Source organism: Poecile atricapillus, chromosome 12 (genome assembly GCF_030490865.1).
Source record: "Poecile atricapillus isolate bPoeAtr1 chromosome 12, bPoeAtr1.hap1, whole genome shotgun sequence".
NCBI lineage: Eukaryota > Metazoa > Chordata > Aves > Passeriformes > Paridae > Poecile > Poecile atricapillus.
Genome location: NC_081260.1, coordinates 13,168,738 through 13,192,021, shown reverse-complemented (window position 1 = coordinate 13,192,021; position 23,284 = coordinate 13,168,738). Strand labels below are relative to the sequence as shown.

At 46.2% G+C, this 23,284-nt stretch overlaps 1 protein-coding gene across 2 annotated transcripts in view; it reads left to right on the top strand.

The window, feature by feature from the left end:
- GPC3 (glypican 3) overlaps window positions 1-23,284 on the top strand; it is a 141,591-nt gene that overhangs the window by 51,254 nt on the left and 67,053 nt on the right. For both annotated transcript variants that reach the window (XM_058847850.1, XM_058847851.1), the window contains exon 3: window positions 13,106-13,800. In XM_058847850.1, coding sequence (XP_058703833.1) covers window positions 13,106-13,800 — 695 coding nt within the window. The remainder of the gene's footprint in view (window positions 1-13,105; window positions 13,801-23,284) is intronic.

The following is a 23,284-nucleotide window of genomic DNA, read 5'->3' as shown; positions in this document are numbered from 1 at the left end:
CTTTTTCCATTGCCAGTTTGAGTTTTGCTGCTGTGGTTTCATTACACTTTGGGTTTCTTGAGCGTGTAAAATGCTGCCAAACGAGGAGGAGGAGGGAGGGAGGTTTGCAGCGCAGCCTCGGGCTCAGCAATAGCGGAGCTGCTGCTGTGCACGAGGGGAAATCAAAGAGGGTTTCATGTCCCACTCTGGAGCCTTTAGAGAAAGGCTGGGTCCCTGTCTGTGGGGGCCTGCTCTGAGCTGCTGCTTCTGGACATCAGGAGGAGCTTTTCCAAAATCTGTCACAGTGAATGGACCGAGTTTGGAGAGAAGTGGCACCAATGGAGCGAGTCCGTCCCGTCTGATCGCTGGCAGCTTTTCACTGAGCCATGGACTGAGCCTCCATGAGCCTGCTGAGAGCCTGTCTCAGCTTTGTTCACCTGCTTTCAGCTGCCTTGAGGTTCCAGGGAATCTGTGAAGTGTTTGTAATGGAGAGGCACATGGGGAGGGTAACCACAGTGCTGCAACCTGACTGTGGTTAAGTGTTTTCCAGAAATGTTTTTGGGGATGCAGGGATGCCCTAGCGAATTGTTCTTCTGCTGGCTCCAGCTCTTTCCCTGCCTCCAAAGGTCCCTCTGTTGGGGGCTCAGGGATGGAAGTGTGGACTGCCCATCAACTGTGGCCAAACTGCCCTGGGGCTCTGCTCTTCTTGTCCTGGCTCAGGAGAGGTCCTTGGGAAAGCACCTTCCAAGGTCTTTGGGTCTTGTGTGAAAACCTTGGAGAAAAGCAAGGATGTTTGTAGAATGCTATTTATTTCAAACAGGAAAATGGAATTTGATATAAACATGGGATGCTGTCTGCAAAGAGGATGCTCACCCCTCTTTGCTCATGTTTGGGAGCTGAATTTTTTTCCTGGTGCCAGACACAAGCACACAGGTCTCCCCTTGTCTCTTCCCAGGGATCTTCTCCATGCCATGGTGCTGCATGCTGCTGCTGGAGCTCAGCTCTGTCTTGGGCAAGGGAGGTTTGAGCTCAGATCACAGAATCATTAAGGTCTGAAAAGACTTCCAGGATCATTGAGTTTGACTATTTACCCAACATCTGTGTTCATCACTAAACCATGTCCCCAGGTGTCATGTCCATGCCTCTTTTAACACTCCAGGGATGCAGCCTCCACCACTTCCCACAAGGAGCAAATGATCAATTCAGAGAGTGTATGGAAAATGGGTTTGCTCTGCTTTTTCATTTCTAGAGGTTGTTAAAACTTCCACTCTTTTGTTATCAAAAAGGATCCATATCTGATGGGCTTGAGCCAGTCAGTTAAATGCAAACATGACAGGAAATGAAATTTTTGGTTCTTGACAAGAAGTGAAAGAAAAATGGCTTTTCCAAGGGAAGTGTTCTTCTGGCAGGAACAGTGGTGGGCTTGGGATAGGGGAAGGCAGTTGTCTTTGGATCAGAATTATCTATATTTGAACCTGAGCTCTTTTCCCCCTTGGTTTTTCTCCATGGATATAAAAAAATCAGGTGTTGATTCCCAGAGCAACTGAATAATTGTACCTAAATTGTTAAAACCTCTCAAATTTGTCAGTGCTTCTGCTGGAAGAGGAGATTATGGATGGGAGAAGAAGCAATGTGAAAGTTTAGAAAAAGGTGATGCCTTTTCTTATTCCATGGAGGATGGCTGTAGAGGGAAGTGTGCAAGCACTTACTCAAAGGCTCACTAACACATTAAATACCTGCAGAGGGGCCATTTTAGACAGGCCATGGTGCAGAATGTCTTTGAAATGACCCTCGTGGGCTCTGCCCTCCCTGTCAAGCAATAAACTAGTTCACAGGACTAATGGTAAAATTCTGCAAGGCATGAATTCCCAACTTAAATAGATTTACAGTGAGTTAATAGATCTTCCAGCATATCTCTTGCAACCTATTTGTGGTGGCATCATTTTAACTTGCACAGTAATTGGAAAAAAAAGTCAGGATTTACAGTCTTTTCTGACCTATGTTTATCATACCTAGGAAAGACTCCATAGTAGACATAACATTTGAAGTATGGACATAGAGCTTGTGTGGAAATGTTCAGACAGGAGGTCTCTCTGGGTGGTAACTTTTCCTTGGTAAAAAGGGCATTTTGGTAAACATTTCCTTGGTAAAAAGGGGAAATGATGAGCAGCTAATACTTAACAAATGCCACCAAGAGGGTCACAATTGCCAGGAGCTGCAGAACAAGTCAGAACAGTGTAATGATGAAGGTGAACCTTCAGTTTAGGAGGTAATATATTCTGTGTTGGTTTCCACATGCAGCCTTTGAAATACACGATCTTTATTTTGAGAGGACTAGGATGAAAGTACCCTTTGGAAAAGCTGTTTATTTTTTTCCCAGGTGTATTTGTCCTTGCTCCTTTTGTTAGCATTATTTATAAATCAAAAGTTATATTGATCTGGAGATTATGCGTTAAACCATGTCTGAGCAGTGGTTGCTGCAATACTGAGAAAAGCAGCTGCCATAAAACTTTTGGTAAATTTATCAATCAATACTCTCCATGCTCCTCTTCAGAAAAAGAACAAGTTGAATTTTAATTTACTGGGAACACAGCTGAACACGTGGCCCCTGTGTTCAGCAAGGGATTTAAGCCTGTGAGGAACTTTCCAGAGATGAATAGTGCCATTACTTTGCAGAGGATTATTCATGTTCTTGAAGGAAAGCCTCTCTGGAGCAGGCAGTGGAGCCTCCGATCGATTCCTGGCAGCTGTGGTTGTGAGTCTTGCTCTTGAGAGCCAAATTATCATCTCGTGCTCCTGTTACAATGGCTGCCTTGCTCTCACAAGGGGGGAATAAGGAGATGATAAAACATCTTCCGTGTAAAATGAGTGTTAATCAAACCAGGGCTTTGAGCCAGGACAAGCAGGATGCAGGATCCATGAGGAATGCTGGGCATGGACCAGCCGTGGGCTCGGCTGGTGCCACCAGATGTGATGTCCCATCTTCTTCTTCCTCCCTGGGCTGGGACCTGCCCATGCTCCAACTTAGAAAACAAAGTCAAAACCAATCAAATAAAGAGAGTCCACAAAAGAACCCCCAAAACCAACAACCCCCTGAAAAAGCCAAGCAAACAACCCCCACTCAAACAAAGAGAACCCCCAAAAAACCCAACCCAAAACCCATCAAACCACCCTCCCCCACAAACAAACGAAACAATACCCAACCTCCCCCAGCAAAACCACTGGTGTTTTGGGGGGCTCTGCTCAAGGTACCACAGAGGAAGGAGGAGAAGAAGTGAGTCTAGTTTTTGGAAAGCACTAAGGCTGGAAACTGGGGCCATGGTTAGGTTTTCTTTTTTTCTTATTTTATTTTTTTAGCGATGGAGATGCTGCCTGGGGTTTGTGTGCCTGGCATGCCCTGAGCCCTGTTACAGGGGTGCTGCTGTGCCTGTGGTGTCCTGTGCAGCCCCTGTGGTGTTTCAGGCAGGAGGGGGTTGGGTACCCTGCTCCCTGTCGAGAAGATGCTGCTAAAATATTCTGCATGTGCTCAGTGGGTCAGGTGCTGCAGGGAGCATTGGGGTGGCTGGTTGCACACATGCCCCTGAGGTGATCCACGGTCTCATTACCACGTTGGAAACCTCTGTCTTTCTCTGAAGTGTCTTGAGACAAAACTGGCTTGAAAATCACTGAATTGCTTTTGAGAAGCTGGAGGTTGTTCTTGGAAACAGTCACTCCTTTGGGGGAAGAGTTACACCGGTGTTGGTTGTTATGATGTCACTGAGTAAATGGCTTTCCCAAGTTCTGCCGGCACAGGTAGGAAACTGATAACAGAAACAAAGGGGCTGGAATGATTAAAGAGTGGTCAACAGGTGCCCTGAAATAAGTCCAAGTCCTGTGTTTTACTGTAGGGATCAAGAACTGATCTTCTGCCATTTGCTTTTCATCAGACAGCCGAGATAACTTTAAAGAGAATTTGGCCAGGAGAGATTATTAAGGAAGGAATTTGCTGCTTAAATAAATAGTCTACTCTCCATTGTTGGAGACTTAACAGGCTGATAGAAGCCCTCTGGAATGAAAGGGAGCCTGGAAAGCCTGTCTCAGATCTGCCTTGCTCTAAAGTTACTGAGACCAATGTACTTCCAAAGAATTTTTTTTGACTTTTTGAATACAAGCTCAACTTGACCTGGTGGCTTGCTTTATCTTCATTTATTCTGGTGAATAAAGGAATTTGCTAGGCTTGCATTTTTTCAGAAGTTGCTTGTAACTTTTAGTTTAAAATAAATGGAGGAACTATGCAAACTGGTGTCCTGGTTTTTAGAAATGCTTGGCTTGTAAATTTGGGTGGGAGTGCATGAAATCCCTTGCCCTCTGCTTGATATGTGTGGCTTGTCATTCATCTTTGAAGAGGTATTCTGCTTTTTTGATATCTTGATAACACCATTAGGTGGATGTTGCAGCCTCCAGTTAGTAAAATAAGGCTGTGTAGGTGACCAAGTAATGGGGTTTTATTGTTTTGTAGTTGTTGTTTTATTTCTTTGTTTTATTTTGTTGGGGTTTTTTGTTTGGTTTTGTGTGTTTTTATTTTGGTGTGGGTTTTTTTGGGTGGGGGGGAGTGCGCTTTGAGTTTAAAAATAAAACCAAAACAATCCTAGATGTGCTTTTGCAGTGATAAAATGTTTGGGTCTGTGATATCTGCTCAGTTACCCAGGGCAGAGAGGTCTTTTTCCCAAGGTTTCTGTAGCCATTCCTACTGTGCCAGGCTGAGCACCTGACTTAAGAGTTGTAGATGGAGCAAATTGGAGAGGTAAGAGAGTCTAGGAGCAAAGAAAATAAGTATTTGGGAGAAAAAAATGGGGAAGGTGATCTTGAACCCCAGGCCTTATGAAGGTTTCAACATCAGGATGAAGGCACGGGGGGCACGGAGAGGAGTTTATCTTTCATCTGACAGGTTACAGCACAACCTTTACCTCTACCAGAGCAACCTTTTAGCTGCAGAAGCCTCTTACATCCTCTCTCTCAACTTTTCCAGCTTGTGCTCCCAGGGCTTGATTTGAGCCTGCTTCTCCAGGCCCTTATTCCTCTTGCCCTTTGATTTTGATAAAGAATCATGTTCACCCACCACTTGCACCAGCCTTGACTGTTTGCATTTTTAACTTTGTCTTTATTAAATTTTCAGGAATCTGTTAAGCATTCACACATCAGTCATGGCACAAAGCGTTATCTTTCTTGATGCTCAGGAAAACAAATTATACAACGGATGTGCCACCAATATTTAATAAAAAATGCCAAAGCCATGTGTTCAAACATGAAGCCCCAGAAAAGATTTTACTGCAGGGTCATTCTTGTGAGGTGCTTGCTGTGAGATTTTTGGGGTTTTTATTTTAACTTTTTAACTTTCACTTGGAGTGTAGGTTTCCTGTGTTGACTTGGATACTCCCAAGGGTCTCTGGGATCTCTCAAGGCATCCTGGTACCCCTTAAAAAGAATATTGCTTGTCTGTGGTCAATTCCAGCACCCCTGACCCTGCCTTTTGCTGTCATGACTTGTGGATGCCCGTGTGGGCTACAGAGCACTGCACTGAGCTCCCTCCAGGCAGGGTCTGGTCCAGGTGAGGGGCTGGTTGGAAATGGAGAGCTGTGGGCACCAGCATTTCTTGTTTCCTTGCTTCTGGGCTTCTGGCAGCTTGTGTTGGTGAGCTCTGCTGTCTGCATTAACAAAGTTTTTGTGTGCAGGATATAAATATTAAATGGGAGAAGCACAGTGTGACTAATGGTGTAACAGTTGGACTGTTACCTGGACTGGAACAGGAGTGTATTTTCAGGGCAGTTTGAGTGGGTATAATGAGATGGATCAGTATTTTTATTAGAAACTTCAGGGAGTCTATTTCAAACTGCCATGGCACTGTATAAGCTGAACAATTAAAAATAAATGACTTTGGAATTTGGTGTTTGGATAGAACCAGATAATTAGGAGAGGATGTTTTTCTGACAAAAGCATAAGGATTTGGCGTTGGCTGGTGAGCAACACTGGCTTGGAAACTTGTAACTTGGTTCCTGTGGGAGTGAAGTCAGTGGCCATGGAGCTGGAAGGAGCTTTGTCTCATTTAAAGACTGGACCTTTGCTCCCTTGGACTGGTGGTGATGGAGCAAAGATAGAAAGTGCAAGCCTCGATGGCTTAAAATTAAGAAGACAGAATAACAGAATTGTTCTACTTTTTATTACTAATGCTTTGAAGCTAATCTCATAAGCTTGTGAGCTTGAGACCATAATTTTTATGGTGACAATATTGTAAAAGTAATCCAAAAGGCTGTGTCATAGTTGGAAAAAAAGCATTTCCTAAACTTTAAACCCAAATGTGCTCAGTGAAACAAACCCTGTAAGAGCAGCAGTGGCACCATCTGATGCGTTTTGTAATGCCATAGACAAAAGTAATTATACTGCTCAGAAGAGCTTTTGTCTCCAGATAATGTTGTTAAAAACTTGCAGAGTAGTGTAAATCATAACGGAAAAAATCTGGAGGCTGCTCTTATTGCTGCCAGGGGAAATTCTCTTAGATTTTGTTTCCTTTCTGCTCCATATATTGCAAACCTTTTCCAAGTTGGTAAATAAATATTACCTGCTGTTTGAAAAACGACTTGGGGTTCATCTCACCAGTAGTGCCTGTGGCAGCCAGGCCATTATTGCAAACAGTTGTTCCTCTCTTGGTGAGCTCTGTTGTGTTTTGGGAACACAGACTGTTGTGCTGGGGCTGAAGTTGTCTGATTCATTGGAGATATTAAAGAAGCATTTCCTCTTTTTAGAGCTCACTCACATGAGGATTCCTCCGGCTTCTTTTGCCACTTCTGAGCAGTGTCACAGAAGGAGACAGGTCAGAAAATACTTAGCTGAACTTACAAACACCCAATGTTTAGCATTTCCTTGACGAACATTTGAATTCCAGCCCATGAAGGTTGGTAGTGTTTTTGGGTGGCTGAGCAGTTTTGACTTTTAGATGTAAGGGATTTTAAAAGGTTTGGGAATCTCGGGCCAGCAGGAAATGCAGTGATTGCATTGGGAACAGGTTAATGAGCTGATTAATTTTCCAATGTCCTGCCTGGACACCCATGCTTTTGTCTCAGGGTGAAAATGTCTCCTGTGGGCTGCGAGTTTCCAGTGCTGTGCTCTCTCCTGATGATTTGTTATTTGTGTCCTGAGAAGTGAAGGGAGAAGTTTTGCCATCAGGGAAGTGCCAGAGATCAGGTGGAGCCAAGGCAGGTGAAGTCTGGCCAGACCAGAGGCTCTCTGACCCCTGCAGTTATTGCTGTGCCTTGTGCAGAGAGTTTGGAGTCAGGCCTGTGAGCAGGGACCCTCCAGGGACAGGCCTGGGGAGCAAACCCAGGGACATGAGGAGAGCTATTGGAGCCTAAAAGAGGGACTTCAACAAATCCACTGAGCTTCAGGAGCTGGGTCACTTGCTGCCTTGGAGCAGTTGCATCATAGATGAAATTCATTGTGGGAGGAGGAGCAATTTCATACCTAAAAGGCATTTCAAGTGCATTTTGTGGAGCTAGTAAGATTTTAAAATGATCCCATGTGCAGGACAGGGAATCACTGTGTGCCACATTTGCAGTCTGTAATGCTCCCAAGCAGCAGCATCCTGGGGAAGGTGCAGGAAATCACAAAATGCATCATCATCTGCAGAGGGAAATTCAGCTGACTGCCAGTGATCTGTGTTGACCTCAAGGGAGGCTTCTGCTGCATGGAAATCAGTTTTCTGTTCATTTTACAGTTGGGATAGTGCATGAGGATTCACCACTCTGCCACAAACTCCCAGAGAAGATGGTCCTGGAGTTTTCTGAGGGCGTAAGGAAATGGTGGTGATACCATGACCTTGTCTAGAATTACTTGCCTGGTTTTCCCCCCAAAAAAACCCCAAGCCTTGCTGTTATTGGCTCTTGGTAGTGGAATAACAAAGGTTGTAGCTCCTCCACTGTGCAGAGATATCTTGGTGGTCAAGATAAAACTGTGTGTGGGGAGGCAAGCTTGTACACAAACAATCCTTCGCAAAAGTGCAAATGGGAGTGAGCTCAGCTCCCCAGAGTAAGTGGGAGTAGCCATGGTGGGAGCTTCCCTGCTCACAGAGAGTTTGTGGTTGCAGGATTTATGTGTCTAGATGTCAATAAACAGGAAAATCAATGTTGTGGGTGAAGTTCTAATGCCTTGGTGTGCATAGGTCACACAGTCTTGCACCTCCACCTATCTTTGTTCCCTTCCCAGGTGCCTGTATATGAGCTGCTGGTGCAGCAGGTTTTGCTGTGCAGCCCCTTCATCTTTGCTGGGCCAAGAGGACTTGATTGCTGTGCTGTGTGACACCCAGAGAAGGGCAGCTGTCCCTGCTGGAAGCTTGTCTTTGCAGCGAAACCAGAGCAGCACATTACTGGAGGGGCAGCATGAAGCCTGTGGCACACCCCGCTGCCACGGTGGACCCTGCTGTCCCTCCTCCCGGTGGTCACAGCGGTGTGTGGAGGTGGTGCTGGTCTTTGGTGAGCTGGCATGGGAGGCAGAACGAGGACAGACCTTGTTTCACCTTTCCAAACACCTTCAGCTGCTTGTGAAGCAAGCACTGATGGCACTTGCTGAGCTTGGCACTGGAGGTGCATCTCTACCTGCCCAGCTCTGCTGCTGCCATCAGGTTTTGGCTGTCTCCTCTCCCGTGGGATCCTGTATGGTAATGGCGTGCTGGGGTCATTTGTACCGGCTCCTTGTGGCTCAGGCCACATCACATAATCTCTTAAATAAACCCATCAAGTGGCAGGCTGGGCTGGAGCCTCCTGCAGCCTGGGGCAGCCAGTAGGTTAATCCAGAGCTCCTCCGGCCCCGCTGCCGACCCCTTTGAAGTTTGCTGCAGCTTAGGAGCCAAGGCGCTTTCTCAGGAAAGCTGGCATTTTTACTAAGCAGCAGACTCTTATTATCTGGGCTGAGAACGCAGCGATTTCCCTCTCCTGCCAGTAATCCCCACTCAGGGCACTGTTATGCTTTTTTACAATTTATTTTCTCTAATTGCCGGTTTGCAGCGGCCACGCAGCTCTCCCTGGGCTGTGTTCTGGGGAATTTTTGCACTTTGAAAGGAGCTTAGACCTTTCCTTCTGGCTGCTGGAATCAGGCAGCAATTCCTCTCCAGGTACTTCAGCAAGAGTCCAACCTGAAAAATAAGTAATAGCCTGTGCTTTTCAACTAGTGACTGATATCTGTGGTCTAGAGTAGGTTCAGCTGTTCCATTCATCCTTTGGGAGTTCTGACAAACTGCCCCTCACTGAGGCAGTCGACAGATGTGCAGTGCCAGGACACCAGTGCTTGGTTGGTGAGGATGCTCTGGCTCCCATCCTGCAGATGCTCCCTTGGTTTCTCTCTCCTGGACAGGTGTCTAAGCCACAAGCAGACTGTTTCTCCAAGAGAAATGCTGTAAAACTGTGAAAAAGGGAAACTGTGCCAAAGTCCTTTCTGAAGTCCTGGTAGACAACATCCCCAGCCTTTCTTTGATCCACCAGGCTGCTCATCTTATCGTAGGAGATGAGATTGGCCCAGCAGGACCATGGATCTATGTGGGCTGGGCCTGATGCCCTGGTTGTCTTGTATGTGCCATGTGATGGCACTCAAGATGATCTCACCCTCCCAGGTACTGTCACCTTTGCCAGCCTCCAGTCACTTGGGACCTCTCTGGCTACCCAGGACTGTGGGTAAATGATGGACAGTGGACTCGTGAGTTCTTCTGCTTGCTCCCTCAGCACCCTTGGGTGGATCCCATCCAGCCCCATTTGTGTGTATCTAAGTGGTGCAGAGGAACCCTGACCATTTTCTCCTGGATTATGGGGACTTTGTTCTACTCCCTGTCCCTGTCTTCCAGTTCTGGGTGCTGGGTACCTGAAGAAAAACTGGTTTTACTAAAGACTGAGGCCAAGAAGACATTAAGTACATCTGCCTTTTCCTCATCCTTTGTCCCTGTGTTTCTCCCAGCATCCAATAAAGGATGGAGATTATCCTGAGCCTTTCTTTTGTTGCTAGTGTGTTTAAAGGAACATGTCTTATACTCTGCTCTGTGTGCATGTGTGTGCCTGCTCTACAGTGATGGGGACTATAAAATGTGAGCCCTGCTCAGCTGTGCAGTGGTTTTGCTTGCTGAAGTTGGGGGCAAGTCTGATGCTTTGCTTTGTATTTGCACTGCTTCAGCCAGACCTGCAAAACAGCTGCCTTAAATGGCAGCTTTTGAAAATATCCTTGAAATTTAAAAAAAAAAAAAAAGAAAGAAAAAAAAGAAGATAGAAAGATTGAATTATTCTCCAGCAACGAGTTTCAATAATGCTGTGTTAGGAGTGGGGGAGATTTTACCAGCAGCAATTCCACGCTGTGAGATTTTATGGGGGATCAGAAGCCTGTGTCACATCTGTAATGCAGCGTCCCCCTGCGTCCCTGTGAGGCTCCCTCGTGGGAGCAGAGGGGACTGACCCTCAAAGTTTCCTCCCCTTTGAAGCGCTCAGGGCCTGGCTGAGGGTCACTGCAGCTGCTGGCAGCTGGGGATTTACAAATCCTGCAGCCAGTACTCTCTGAGGAATATTTCAGAATAAGCAACTACTGTGGGAGCTGGGGGGGAGAGATTTTGGATGTGTAAGACTTCTTTTTTACCAAGTTTTATTATTTCTTGCATCTATTAATAGGGCAGCAGGAGTCTCCATATGCTTTTGCAGTCCCTGTTGCGCTTTCTAATGGATATATGCAAAAGCTCCAAGGCGCATAAAACAGACACTCTCAGCCAGTTATTACGATAAAAATTATGTGCATGTCATGACCTTTAAAGCAGTGGGACTGTGTGTGCATGCTCTTCTGATCTGCCACTGTTCTCCATTCCTTTCTGAAGCCCTTCTCGCCGTAGGAGGTTTGCATAGGAGCTTGGAATATTTTTCTAATCAGCGAAGAGTCTTTTGGCTCTGATGATAACTGGCAAAGCACAGAGGAGTGAGAAAACGGAAGAGTGATGGCTTTTTCTGAAGGGAACTAACAGAGAAGAGGGTAAAGGCGAATGGTGAGGCACAGCATGAAAATCCTGGCACCGTCTCCACTGCTGTCAAAAGAAAAACACTGGTCCAAAAAGTTCTTTGTGCTTTTTGAGGCAAAAGTTATTCTGGTGTTCTTGAGAATAAAGACTGGGGGGAAAAAGTTTTGTAATCGTGTACCCTCTTTAAAGAAGCTTTCCTTATTTTTGTTTTAAAAGTTTTAATAATAGTGCAACCAGCATTTCATATAGTGCAATAGTGCAACTGCTCTGCTTGCAGAGCCCAGTCTGTGTCACACTTGCTGTTGTCTTGCCTGGAGAGCTTTGCCATCCTCTGTCTGGGGGTGAGGAGCGGGATGCTGGCTGCCATGGTGAGGGAGGCAGGGAGAGAGGGGCCCTGTGTCCTTGCACCGCTGCATCCCACGCTCTGTGATGTGAGGAAGGAAGGATTGCTGTTGCCTGGGAGTGCAGATGGTTGTTCCTGGCTTGCCAGGACAGTCCTGGTGTGAGTGTCTGGAGCTGTGGACAAAATGCTTCAGCAGCATGCCTGGGAGGTGTGCAGGCACCAGATGGAATGTGGAGACACTGTTTGCAGAAGTGTATCAGTAATTTCTGCTCTGAGCACTGCTTCCACCACAGCTTTCTGCATGCTGGGGTGGGGTGCAGCAACAGCACCCTGTCCTTCCAGGCATCCCTGAATAGGTCACCTATTCCAGAAAGAGCTGGAAGCCCTGGAGATGTGATGGTCTTAAAAGCTCCTGAGTAATGCAAGAGGTTATGCAGGGCGAGCAGCAAGGCCTGACATTGCTTGTGACAGTGTTGATACTGAACCCCTGTGGAGATGTGTCAGGCTGTGCTCAGCTGCATTCCAGCCTTAACAAATGGGGGAAATAACTCTTACGGCTTTAAAAATTAAACATTCCCTTTAATTATTGAACGTGAATAATTTTCATGCAAATTGAGCCAGGATGTGTGTTTCCAGAGTGACAGAGTTGAGAGCAGTTACGTCGTGGGGTGTTAGTGACCTGTGAACTGAAAGGCTGTTCATTAATTTTAGCATTTTATGAATAGCACACTGGAGGGTAGGACATGGGCTGGTAGAGCAAGCTGGCCAAAGAAAAAGACTTTAATTTGCACTGATAACCTCCCCTTCTAATGCTTTGAGATGCAAACTGGGGGTGTGTGTGCAGGTACGTTGTCCTTATATAGTGGGTATGGATATTTTGGAAGCCTCCTGATGAGGAGGGCTGTAACTAGAGGAATAACTGTGCAGTGGCTGTGGGAGCTTCCCTGCTCACCTTGTGGAGGAGATGTGGGCTGAAAGTCCTAAAGTCTTTGAAGGTAGAGATGGGAAAATGCATTGTGGTTTTTCCTAGCAAAATGACAGGCTCTGTCTAAAACTTGAATTTGGTGGGACAACCTGATATGAATGAGAGTGTTCCTGGCTGGGCACCCACGGGTGGACATGGCACCACTGGCTCTCAGCATCACCTTGGGCAACAGAGCAGCTCATACCCAGGGCAAAGGAAACATTGGATCTGCAGCTGAAGTGAGCCTGGTGCATTTGGGGAAACTGCAGCACTGAGGGGGCTTTTCCAGTGCTTTGAGGACACTTGGTGCAGGGTACCTGCTGGGGTTGAGTCAGAATACTGTCTGTGAATAAACTCCTATAAATATTTTCCTTTTCATAATGGAATGTCAGCATTTATTGTTTCCTGATTTTAAACACTGTACAGTTTGTCAAACATTTATCTCTGCCTTAAATTAAGTCTGGAGATAGAATTCCTGTTAATTTCAAATCAATATGAAAGGGGGAAGAGAAAGAAATTGCAGTCTAGCCCTTCACTTGAATCAATATTTTCTTTAAAAGCTGAAATGTTAACTAGATCATAGGTTTTTTTTGCCATTTTGAAATGTAGCTTCTGTTTAGACAATTTATACATTTCCCCTGGAAATTGCTGATGCTGGTGTTTTGCAGCAGACACAGCTGCCAGCAGGTGTTTGACCCAAGGCAGGCAGGATGGGGCCAGCCCTGGCAGAAGTGATGTGGTAGAACATTATCCTCCCTGTTTCTGAGCTCGACAACTCTTAATAACTTTTTTTTTTTGTTCTGTTTTGCAGAAGCCTTCGAAATTGTAGTGCGACATGCGAGAAACTTCACCAACAGCATGTTTAGGACCTACTACCAGAGCATGGGCCCCAGGGCTCTTAAATTTGTTGGAGAACTTTTTACTGATATCTCACTGTACATATTGGGCTCTGACATCAGTGTCAATGACATGATAAATGAATTTTTTGACAGTTTATTCCCTTTGGTTTACTCTCACTTGATTAACCCTGGCTTCCCCGATCCCTCTGTGGAAATGACGGAATGTCTGCGAGTGGCCAGGAGGGACCTCAAAGTCTTTGGGAACTACCCGAAGACGATGATGACACAGGTGTCCAAGTCCCTGCAGGCCACACGAGTCTTTCTGCAGGCGCTGAACCTGGGGATCGAGGTGATAAACACCACTGACCACCTGAAGTTCAGCAAGGACTGCGGGCGGGCGCTGCTGAAGATGTGGTTCTGCTCCCACTGCCAGGGGCTGCTCCTGGCCAAGCCCTGCGCCGGTTACTGCGGGGCGGTGATGCAGGGATGCCTGGCGGGCGTGCTGGAGATCCATCACCTCTGGAAGGAGTACATTGTGTCTCTGGAGGGGCTGACCAGAGGCATGCACGGCATCTATGACATGGAGCACGTCCTGCTCAGCCTGTTCTCCGTGGTGCGTGGTGCCATCGTCCACGTGCAGAAGAACGAGGGGAAGCTCTTGACGGCTGTGAGTAGTTCCCTGCGGTTCCCCAGGCTCTCTGCCATGGCTTGTACACAAGCTCTGTGTGCTGAATCCAAGCTGTCCCTTTCCTCCTGCCAACAAAACCCAAATGCTCCGATTACCGACCCCTTCCCACCCCCTCTGATCTTCTGGAAAGCTTTTGGTAGCGTTTGAAACTGGTGTTTGCAGGGCTTGGGTTTCCATTATGGGCTTTGCCTCTTTTCAGGTTTGTCAGAGCAGAAGGGTCTGGACTCACCCTGGGGTGTGAGGCTGGGAGCTGAGATGTCCCAGCATCTTCAGTTTTCCCTGAGTGCTGTGCTTGCCCTGGGTAGCTCTGAAAGGCTGATCCTGCTCTCCAGGTGTCCCCTGCCTCCTTTAACATCACAAAAATGCACCTCCAAATAGATGCCAAGCAGAGGCATGTGGTGTAGCATCCCCTGATTTACAAAGAGGAGCTGATTCTTCATCTTTTAGTAACTTGTTCCAGTTTTGGGCTGCATTTAATAAGATTATTTCTTATTTTCACTTGATTCTTTAAAAACACATTGTGGGAATTTCTGAGCCTCCTGAGAAACTGAGATTGTCTTGCTCTGAAAATCCTGCTGCTCAGTTTGAACACCAAGGACAATAGCAGTGTGATACTACAATGCTTGTTCTGCAGAGGAGATTTTCCCTGAGACACAATTGAGCTGGTCCATGTAGGTAGGGAAGAGCTGGAGATGGGGCAGAGGTGGGGGAATGTTGTAATAGTTTGCTTAAAGACAACAGTGATTAAAATCTGACACTGTTTCCCTGTTAGCTGCTTGTTGCTGCCATTCTTGACTCCTGTTTACAAAAGAGCTGTGTTTATGTAGGTCACTGCACTACTTGCACTATGAGTAACTCTTATCTTTTTTGGGGGGGACCATGGAAATGTATTGGCTTACGGGCTCCGAGCTGTGGCACCCAGCCAGCAGCACTTTGTGCTGTTCTCTGTGCTGCCTTTGCTCAGCCACCACACTTGTGCAGGCTCTGGAGTAACGTGGTGGCACTCGGGCAGTTTCCCACCCCAGGTAGTTTGGCTCACATGGAGCAAGCTTTCTCCACTGAACTGGAGGAATTTAGGGACTAAATTACACCGAGTTGGATTGCTTTTGTGTTACAGTGACCAGGAGGAGTCTGTGGCTGGGCTGGGTGTTGGTCACCTGGGCAGATGGGCCAGGGCAGGGCTTGTGGGCAGCTCCAGGGTACAGTGCAAGACGTTGGATTTTAACCTGCCTGAGTCCCCTTCTGCAGAATCACTGTTTTACACTGTTTTACAGCAGCCTGCCAAGCACTGCTTGTGCAGGGAGGTTCCAGCTGATGGTCAGGAGCAGCAGCTCTGCTGCCACGGAGCCAGGGGAAGTTCTCCCATCATCCAGAACCATCAGTCAACCCTCTCTGGAACACCAGAGGAGCAGAAAGGTAACTGTAGGTTTGCCTTGAGTTCTGGTGAGATGGAGAATTCATATTACAATTGATAATGAGAGAAAACCCAGCTCAACCCTAAGCCCAGCTGGAATTTCCCAGGGCAGTAAGAAACAAAACTCACTTCTATATGTAGAGTGATCCTGTTTAATCTCAAAATATTCATTGACATATTCAGCTGTGAGCAAAAGCATCCAGCATGTTTTGCATCAGGGAACCCACCATGCTTGTAGGTGCCAAAGCAGAGCAGAAGCACTGTGCATATGGGGTGTGTCACAGGTTTTGTTAGCACAGACCTGGGCATTGCTGTAGGGTCCTGAAAGGATCAGTGTTTGTTCCCCCATACCTTTCTTTTATTGGCACAACAACAAAAAATGCACTTTTTCTTGGAGATGTCCATGTATATAGTGAGCAAACACAACTGTCCCTTATGTAACTGAGTATTGACACCTTGATCTGTGCAGAGAAGGTGTTTGTGGGAGGACAGGTAGATGGAGCACCACTAAAGTCAACACAAAGCACTAGAGCTACAATCTGCCCATCCTCTGCCAAACCAGAACATAAATTGACTTCCTTTACAATAAAAAAATTACTGGGCATTACAAAACCATTCAGTGCTTTTGTACTTGGTAAAGCTGTTGGAAGTTCCATTAGTTCCATATGTAGCTAGGTATTACTTAAACACAACTCCTCTTGATTATTTCATACTTCAGTGATTCGTTTATTTACTCTAGAGACATTTTTGTGTTATTGGAGTGAAGAAGAAAAAATCCAAGCCAAACAAGCCAGTTGCCTGGCAATTGTCACCAGTAAAGAATGGCCACTGGGGTTTTAAAGTTTGTTTTTAAAACACTGATGTTGCTCAACTAATGTTTTTTTGTCAGACCTGAGCCTAGAGCAACTTTTTTTTTCTTTTTTTTTTTTATACAAATGAGGATATGAGCTGTTCAGTGGAGAAATAAGGCAAAAATGGAAGCACTGACAGTCTTAACTACAGTATTGCAGAGGACTGACTAACACAGTATTGCAGCTGAGCTGCATCAGGACCTGGGATAATCTGGGGTAAATATCTTTGTATGATATCACTTTGTAAATGATAGATTACAACTTTTTTATTTAGCTGTGCTATGATGCAAGTTTCTCTGTTAAACTTATCAGCAAATATTGAGTTTCAAAGAATATACCTAGAAGCAAGCAGTTATATTTACAGTTATTCTGTAAATATGATTGTTTTTAGACACTGTAGTCATACCAAAATATTAAATGCCACGGGGGTTGTCTTTGAAAATGTGGGTTTTAACATTTGCCCTGGCTTCTCATATTGGCTTATTTTATTACTGACCTTGGCCACCACTGCTTCTATAGGCAAAGTACAGTTCATCTGCACGGTATTAAGAATAATAACAGGTTATTTAATTGTCATTAAAATCTTCTGGAATTATGGAAAATTTATCTTCCATGCCCATAGTGATTATACCATGAATAACAACACTACTGCACTTGCCTGTCCTTTGGGCTTCTTTTATTTTTCACAGCATTGGTGGCATTTCTGCAGCATTAGTTTTCCCTCCTGGTATTTCAGATCCTCAGGCGTGTTACCTGACTGAGCATCTTTGCTCCATGTGGTTGTTCCTTACTCCCCCTTGCCACCCACCCCTAGGCTGGGTGTGGGCATTCACACACAGACCTGGACCCATTTGTAGCTTGGAGCAGACCTGGCTACAAAGGGCACACGAGCTGTGAGCTCCAGAGGTGTTGCAGAGCCTGCATGCAGGTTTCTGAGGAGCTTTACAGTCCCCAAGAGGAGGAAGTCATACTGCTGTAAATCTGCTTTTGGAAACTGTGCCTCCAGGCATGCATTGAAATGGGAGCCTGTGTGTTGTTCCTGGTCTGTAAACAGCAGTGCAGAAGAGTGAATTCAGTAATGTGGCAGTAAACAGTTCCCATCCCAAGCCTTGCTTTAGTAGCTAATTTGTCAGCCGTGGTGTGTTAGGGCTTTATTATTTCTACAATTTGTCTGCTTAAAAACTTCACCCCTAAAACCTGCTATTAAAATACTTTATCAAGCAGGCTGACTCTCAGGGCACACTGGGAAAAAAAAAATGCTATCTAGGCCTATATCTATATTAATTTTCTAATCTCCTACCTTTTCCCTGGTTGAAAATCTGCCTAGTATGCCCACCTCTTGTAGATATTTTAATCAGGAGTGTAGGGAAGAATGATTTTAGTCTTTTTGGTTTGTGCTTTTTACCACAAACCAAGACAACTGGGAGAGATGCAGCACAAATAAGCTTAATAAAATATTCAACCCCAGCACCTCCAAAAGCCAATGCTTTCTATGTTACTGGAATTACAAAGGAGACAGTCAGGGGATCTTATGTAGGTAAAAGTTGATCTCCTCTGAGGTTAGAATCATGGAATGGTGTAGGTTGGAAGGGACCTTAAAGATCATCTGCTCCAAGCCCCATCCACTCTGGCCTTGAACATTTCCAGGGATGGTGCAGCCACAGCTTCCCTGGGCACCCTGTGCATCCCCACCCTCACAGTCAAGAATTTCTTCCTGATAGCTAATCCAAACCTCTGTCAGCTGAAAGCCATTCCTCCTTGTCCTATCTCTCCATACCCTTGTAGTATGTCCCACTGAGCTCTCTTGGAGCCCCATGAGGCACTGGAAGGTGCAGTAAGGTCTCCTGGCAGCTGTCTCTTCTCCAGGCTGGAGAACCCTAGCTCTCAGCCTGTCTCCAGAGCAGAGATGCTCCAGACCCCTGATCAACTTTGTCACCCTCATTCCAACAGGTCCACGTCCTTCTTATCTTGGGGGGCCTTGGAGCTGGAGGAAATACTCCAGGTGGGGTGTCACTAGAGGAGAGTAGAGGGGCACAATCCCCTCCCTCAGCCTGCTGCCTACCCCATTTTTGATACAGCCCAGCTGCCCAGCCCCTCCTGCTCCCCTTGCAGTCATTTGAGCAGTTCTATCTGCAGAGCATTGCCTAGAAAGAAAAGAGCAGGGAGCTCAGCAAAATCTTCTTTTTTTTCTCACTCAGAACTGATGGCTGAGTTTCTAGAAAGTCCTATTAAATTGCAAAATTAGCCAAAGCTCGTCAGGAGGAGGGAAGCAGAAAGGTGCCAGTGCTGTATGGGAACAGCATGCAGTTCCCACTGTGTTTGTCCTGTGAGCAGATCCCTCCTGCAAACACCTTTAAAAGACTGTTTAGGTCTGGGTTAACCAGGTTATGCAGCTGTGCTGCTCTGGAGGTGATGCCATTGTGCTGGCTGGGTTTGATGCTGTCCCAAAGCTGAAGGGGTCACCTCACCAGGCTCAGGGAGAGTGCTTGGTGTGAACCCAGCTCTGATGGCCTTGGGAAAGAGCCTGGCATCAGAGTCAGGAAAACTGGAGCCTTGCTTCGCTAGATTTTTAGGGAATCCTAGCAGGGAGTTTGTGAGCATGTTGTGAAGATAACCAGGTACTTTGGTTGACTGTAGCACCACAGAAACATTGCTGCAGTGTGTGTTCAAAACAGCACTTCCAGCAGATACACAGGGTTGAAAATTAAGAATATGTGAATAAAGGGACTTTTGGCACCCAGGAATGAAAATATCTCCCGTTTCCATACACAGTGATTCAGCACAGTGATGCCAGGCTGGTTTTCCCCAAATACTGCCCAGGAGCTGCTTTTGGGGCCATCTGACCTGGTGACTTGCTGGAAGCTGCTTTGCTCAGCAGGTTGCACTGGCAGGGAGCTCCAGTGAGTCTTCCTATCTGCTAATGGATTTTTCTGTCTGTACTAGAGCTGGCAAGAGATTTGTGGGGAAAGCTTTGAAATCACAGCGCTGTTTGCGAAGTCCTTCCCTCTGAGACGCCGAGATCAGTTTCTTTGTACTTTTAATGTGGGTTGCTTTTTGTTGGCATCACTCCTGGGAGAGTCAGCTGGATGTACAGCCTCTGTATTTTCAAGTTCTTTATTGGCAAAGTTTAATCCTCAGGCTATTCTCTAATACTCACTGGTAGCTAGCTCCATTTTTCACTTAAAGCTGGAAATACAGGTGAAGTTTGGGTTTTCAGCTATCTCAGACCCCCTCAGAACTATCCCAAGGTGTGTGTATTGTGTATTTTGTTGTCCATTTTGTGATAAGCAGTGTAAGGTGCCTGATAAGCGTGTTAAAGCAAGCATCTGTTCCCCCTGCAGGATGAAAATAAACCTTATTATGAGGGCAGTATCAGCAGCGTTCCCATTCCTGTGAAAAGACCTTGGGAGTACCACGATTAGTTGTCTGAAGAGATTTCAGATAGTAAAGATCTTCTGACACTTGGGGGAAGCATATGGCAAAGCACTGAATTTCAAGGTGTTGATTTTAAGCTAGAAATCCCTAAGTTGGTGACTTGGCTGGTGCCAAAAGAATAAGGGCAAAAGTTATTCATGCCTTTGCTTTTGTAACCCTGTATCAACAATTCTGATCCAGCTATTTGGGCACACTGCTGCAGGGCTTGAATCTCTGGTTTAGTATTCAAATATGCAGTAGCAAATTAAGGGCCTGCATCTCATTCTTGGAAGGGACTTTGGCATCAATGCTTTTGAGCATCACTTGCCTCTCTAGGGGAGTGAGACTCAGAGGTTATTCTCAGCCTAGTGCAAGCTTTACCTCTTCTCTGGCCTGGGGAGGGAGACCATTGGTGTCACAATTTATTAATTAATTCGCTGCTAGCAAGAATTTTGCCTGTGAGGATGCAGGGTAGCACATCTTTGGTCAGGGTTGTCCTTTATCAGTGTTGCATGCTGGTGTGCTCTCCTGCTTTCCCTGGTGGCCTGGCAAGGCTTTGAGTCAATTTATCACTGAATTGGGTCTTGGTGAAGCAGATTGAGTGTGTGGGGCTCTGCAGAGCTGCTGGCTGGAAGCAGCGGCCAGTGATGCTCAAACCCATCACTGCAAAGCCAGAGGAGGTGGCACTGAACATCAGCAGAGGTTTAATTTAAAAATAGCATTTGATTTTGCTTCTGTTTGTAAATTTTTATATTATACTCTTCTTTTTTGTTCTCCCTTTGTCCTTTTAACTGGATGTGTTCTGGCCTCTGAGATGTGCCATTCCAAGGGAATTTGCAGTGAAGCCTTTTTTTAAAATAAAAAGTAGCAGGTAGCTGCTGACAGTGCCCCTTTCTCCCTGCACGCACACACGGCAGCACGTGGAGCATCCTCTGACAGCGTGTTTGATGTCCAGCCCAACTTTGCACTGAAGATCACATGAGTCTGTTTGTTGACTTCAGTCTTGAGACAGATCACTCGGCTGGTGGCAGCTTCATCCCCACTACTCTGCAGCTTAAAAAGAGCTTTTTAAGGCTGCTGCATTTTATGGGTGGGAATATCATAGAGCACCCACTGAGCCTGGCTTGATCTCCCTTCAGATCACATGTTGGCCGCCTTGCAAGTGAGCTGCACACAGGTTTGTGTGTGATGGGATCTTGTATCTTTTCCAATCTGAAGTCAGAACAAGCCTAAAGACTTCATGCAGGTTAATTACTGGTTCTGTTTAGCTGTCTGTGTGTACCGTGGCTTGGCGTGTTCCTTGTTCTGGTGGAGGAGCTAATTTGTTGTTTTGCAACTGGCTCCTGAGTGTTTAAAAAGGTATTTGGTTCTGAGATGTACTGGCATCAGTACAGAGAACTCCCAGAGTTAGTGGGGCAGGATACAATCCTAACAGCTGGAAATGAGGTTACACAGCTTTGCAGTGTTTTGCAGCTTTCTTCACTTCACAGGACAGCTTTCTTTCCTCATCTCTTTTCTTTTTCCTGGCTCCCATCACAGCTGGCTTGGACAGCTGGACCTGGGATGCTTTGGGATGTAGGAGAGGAGGGAGCTGGTGATCATGCCATGCAAAGCATTGAGGGAGGGGTATGGGGTGCCTGTTCCTTCGCCTCTGAGCTTCAAGCTTTGAAATTTCAGGCTGTCTGATTTTTTTAATAAATTGTAATGGCCAAAGACATAATAGGAGGTCTTGAAATAGATTGGATTTAAGCAGAAGAAAACGAGTTTCATTCTGAACCAAAGATCACAGCATCAGAAAGTTCCCTCTGGGTGTCTTGAGGCTTCCTCTTCGTCAAAAACTGCAGCAGAGATGCTGGCCAGGGAGGAGCTGCCCCTCTGAAAGGGGAGGGCTGGGGCACAGCCCTTTCACTGGGGCTGTATTTGCAAATGAGCTTTGCAGCTGAGCTTCCTTCAGAGTTCAACCAGCCTCATGCTCTGGGTCCTTGCTGAGATTTAGATTTGGTTTACCTGAAGGATGCTACAAGCTGGTGCATGACAGAAATAGGAGACTGTTAGGTGTGGGCTGATCCCCCTGGCTTCTGAGGAGCCTGCAGAGAAGTGATATCCATGGCATGAACTGCCTTTGTTCTTATTTAACTCAGTCCCTCCAGACGGGCCATTGCCCTGTACACTTACAGTGGAATGGTGGAGCTGCCTGTGGAATTCTCTGTCAAAACTGCCCACACATCTTTCTTTTACCAGAGAGATTAAACCCCAGAGCATCAGCCCTGCAGACATGGCTCCCTGCTTGCTGCCCAGGCTGCTGCAGCCTCCTGCAACCCCCATTAACATAGATGCTTTATTAGCAAAATACATTCTGGCCCATTTCCTTTCCTGAAGATTTTTATCCTTGCTTAGACCCGCAGCTTTGCAACACCAGAGCTGTGCTCACCAATATCCATCTCTCTATGCTTTTTACGCTAAACCCTCTTTTGGCCTCATTATCCATGACTGCAGTTTCCACTCAGACCTCCATCCGGGGTCATTCACCGGGCATCCTTCATCTTAACAGCGCTGAGTTTACTTCCAGTGACAGTAACCCCCGTGAGTGTTGCTGCCTTAAAACCAGAACTATCTCTCCCATTAGCAATGCTGATGAATGAGCCAAGAACAAACCAGAAACTTAAAAGAGACCCTCTGCAAAGCAGAAATAGTGCCCAGAGCTGCCCGGGCGGAGCAGCGGTGTTTTGTTTTGTGCTGGAGAGGATGAGGGCTTGGGTTGCAATCAGTGGTTTGCTTCATTTTGAATTCTCTGCCTGTGTGTGGTGCTGTGAGTTATATCATTTTTGCATCTTATTGTAAAGTGGCTTTGAGGTAGCAGGCATGAAAGATGCTAAATACATTTATCTGGGAAAAAAATTTCAACAAACAATTCAGGCAGATTTTTCATCCATCTGCTGCAGCAGTGCACCCCTCATTGCTGGGTCCTCACTGCCTTATCAGGCTACTGCAAAAAACAACTGGTGGCCTTTTCCATCCCTACCTGTTGTGTTGTCCCACTAATGAGCCCCTGAGGGCACGGAGCCTGCTTTCAGTAGGTGAAGTTTGCTGCTAACTGCATTATTCTTCCAAAGATTTGTTTAAGCAAGAACAGGCTGGCTGCAGAAAACTGTGCTGATAGCCTACAGCTACTTGGGCAGAGTTATTTCTGTTTAAAAAGAAAATGAAAAGGAAAAGCAAGGCAGCTGCTGGCAAATTTTGCAATTCTTTATGCAGGTGTATCTTTCTAACCTAATCAATTTTCACACCCAATTGTCTTCCATGCTACTGGCAAAGGTTGAGACAATGCTCTGAGCCAGTGACCTGGAGAGAACCACCTGGAGAGCTGGGTGGTTACTGAGGAGAACTTGGGGGTGACTGATGTGCTCTAAGTTATGTCTTTCTAAAGCTTATTAACTCCTGGATTGGACATATTGATCTGTATCACTGCACAAATAAACCTCATGCTGCTGCTCTCCAGAGAGCAGAGTGCAGGTATTTCTGTACATCCCAGCTGCCTGGGATGACATCTAAACCATCCATCCTGTGTCTCCTCCCTGAGGGACAGCCCAAAAGCCATGGAGCAGAGGGCAGGTGGGGACAGTGGGGCTGCGGGAGGTGATGCTGGGGTGGCTCTGATGAGCAAACTGTGACACCATGAGCTCACTGCACATGGGCCCAAAAGGGTTTGCCCAGCAGAGGCTAAAAAACATCCTGGAAGGTCATTTCTGACCTTCATGGTGCTTCATGCACTTCCCATTGTTTG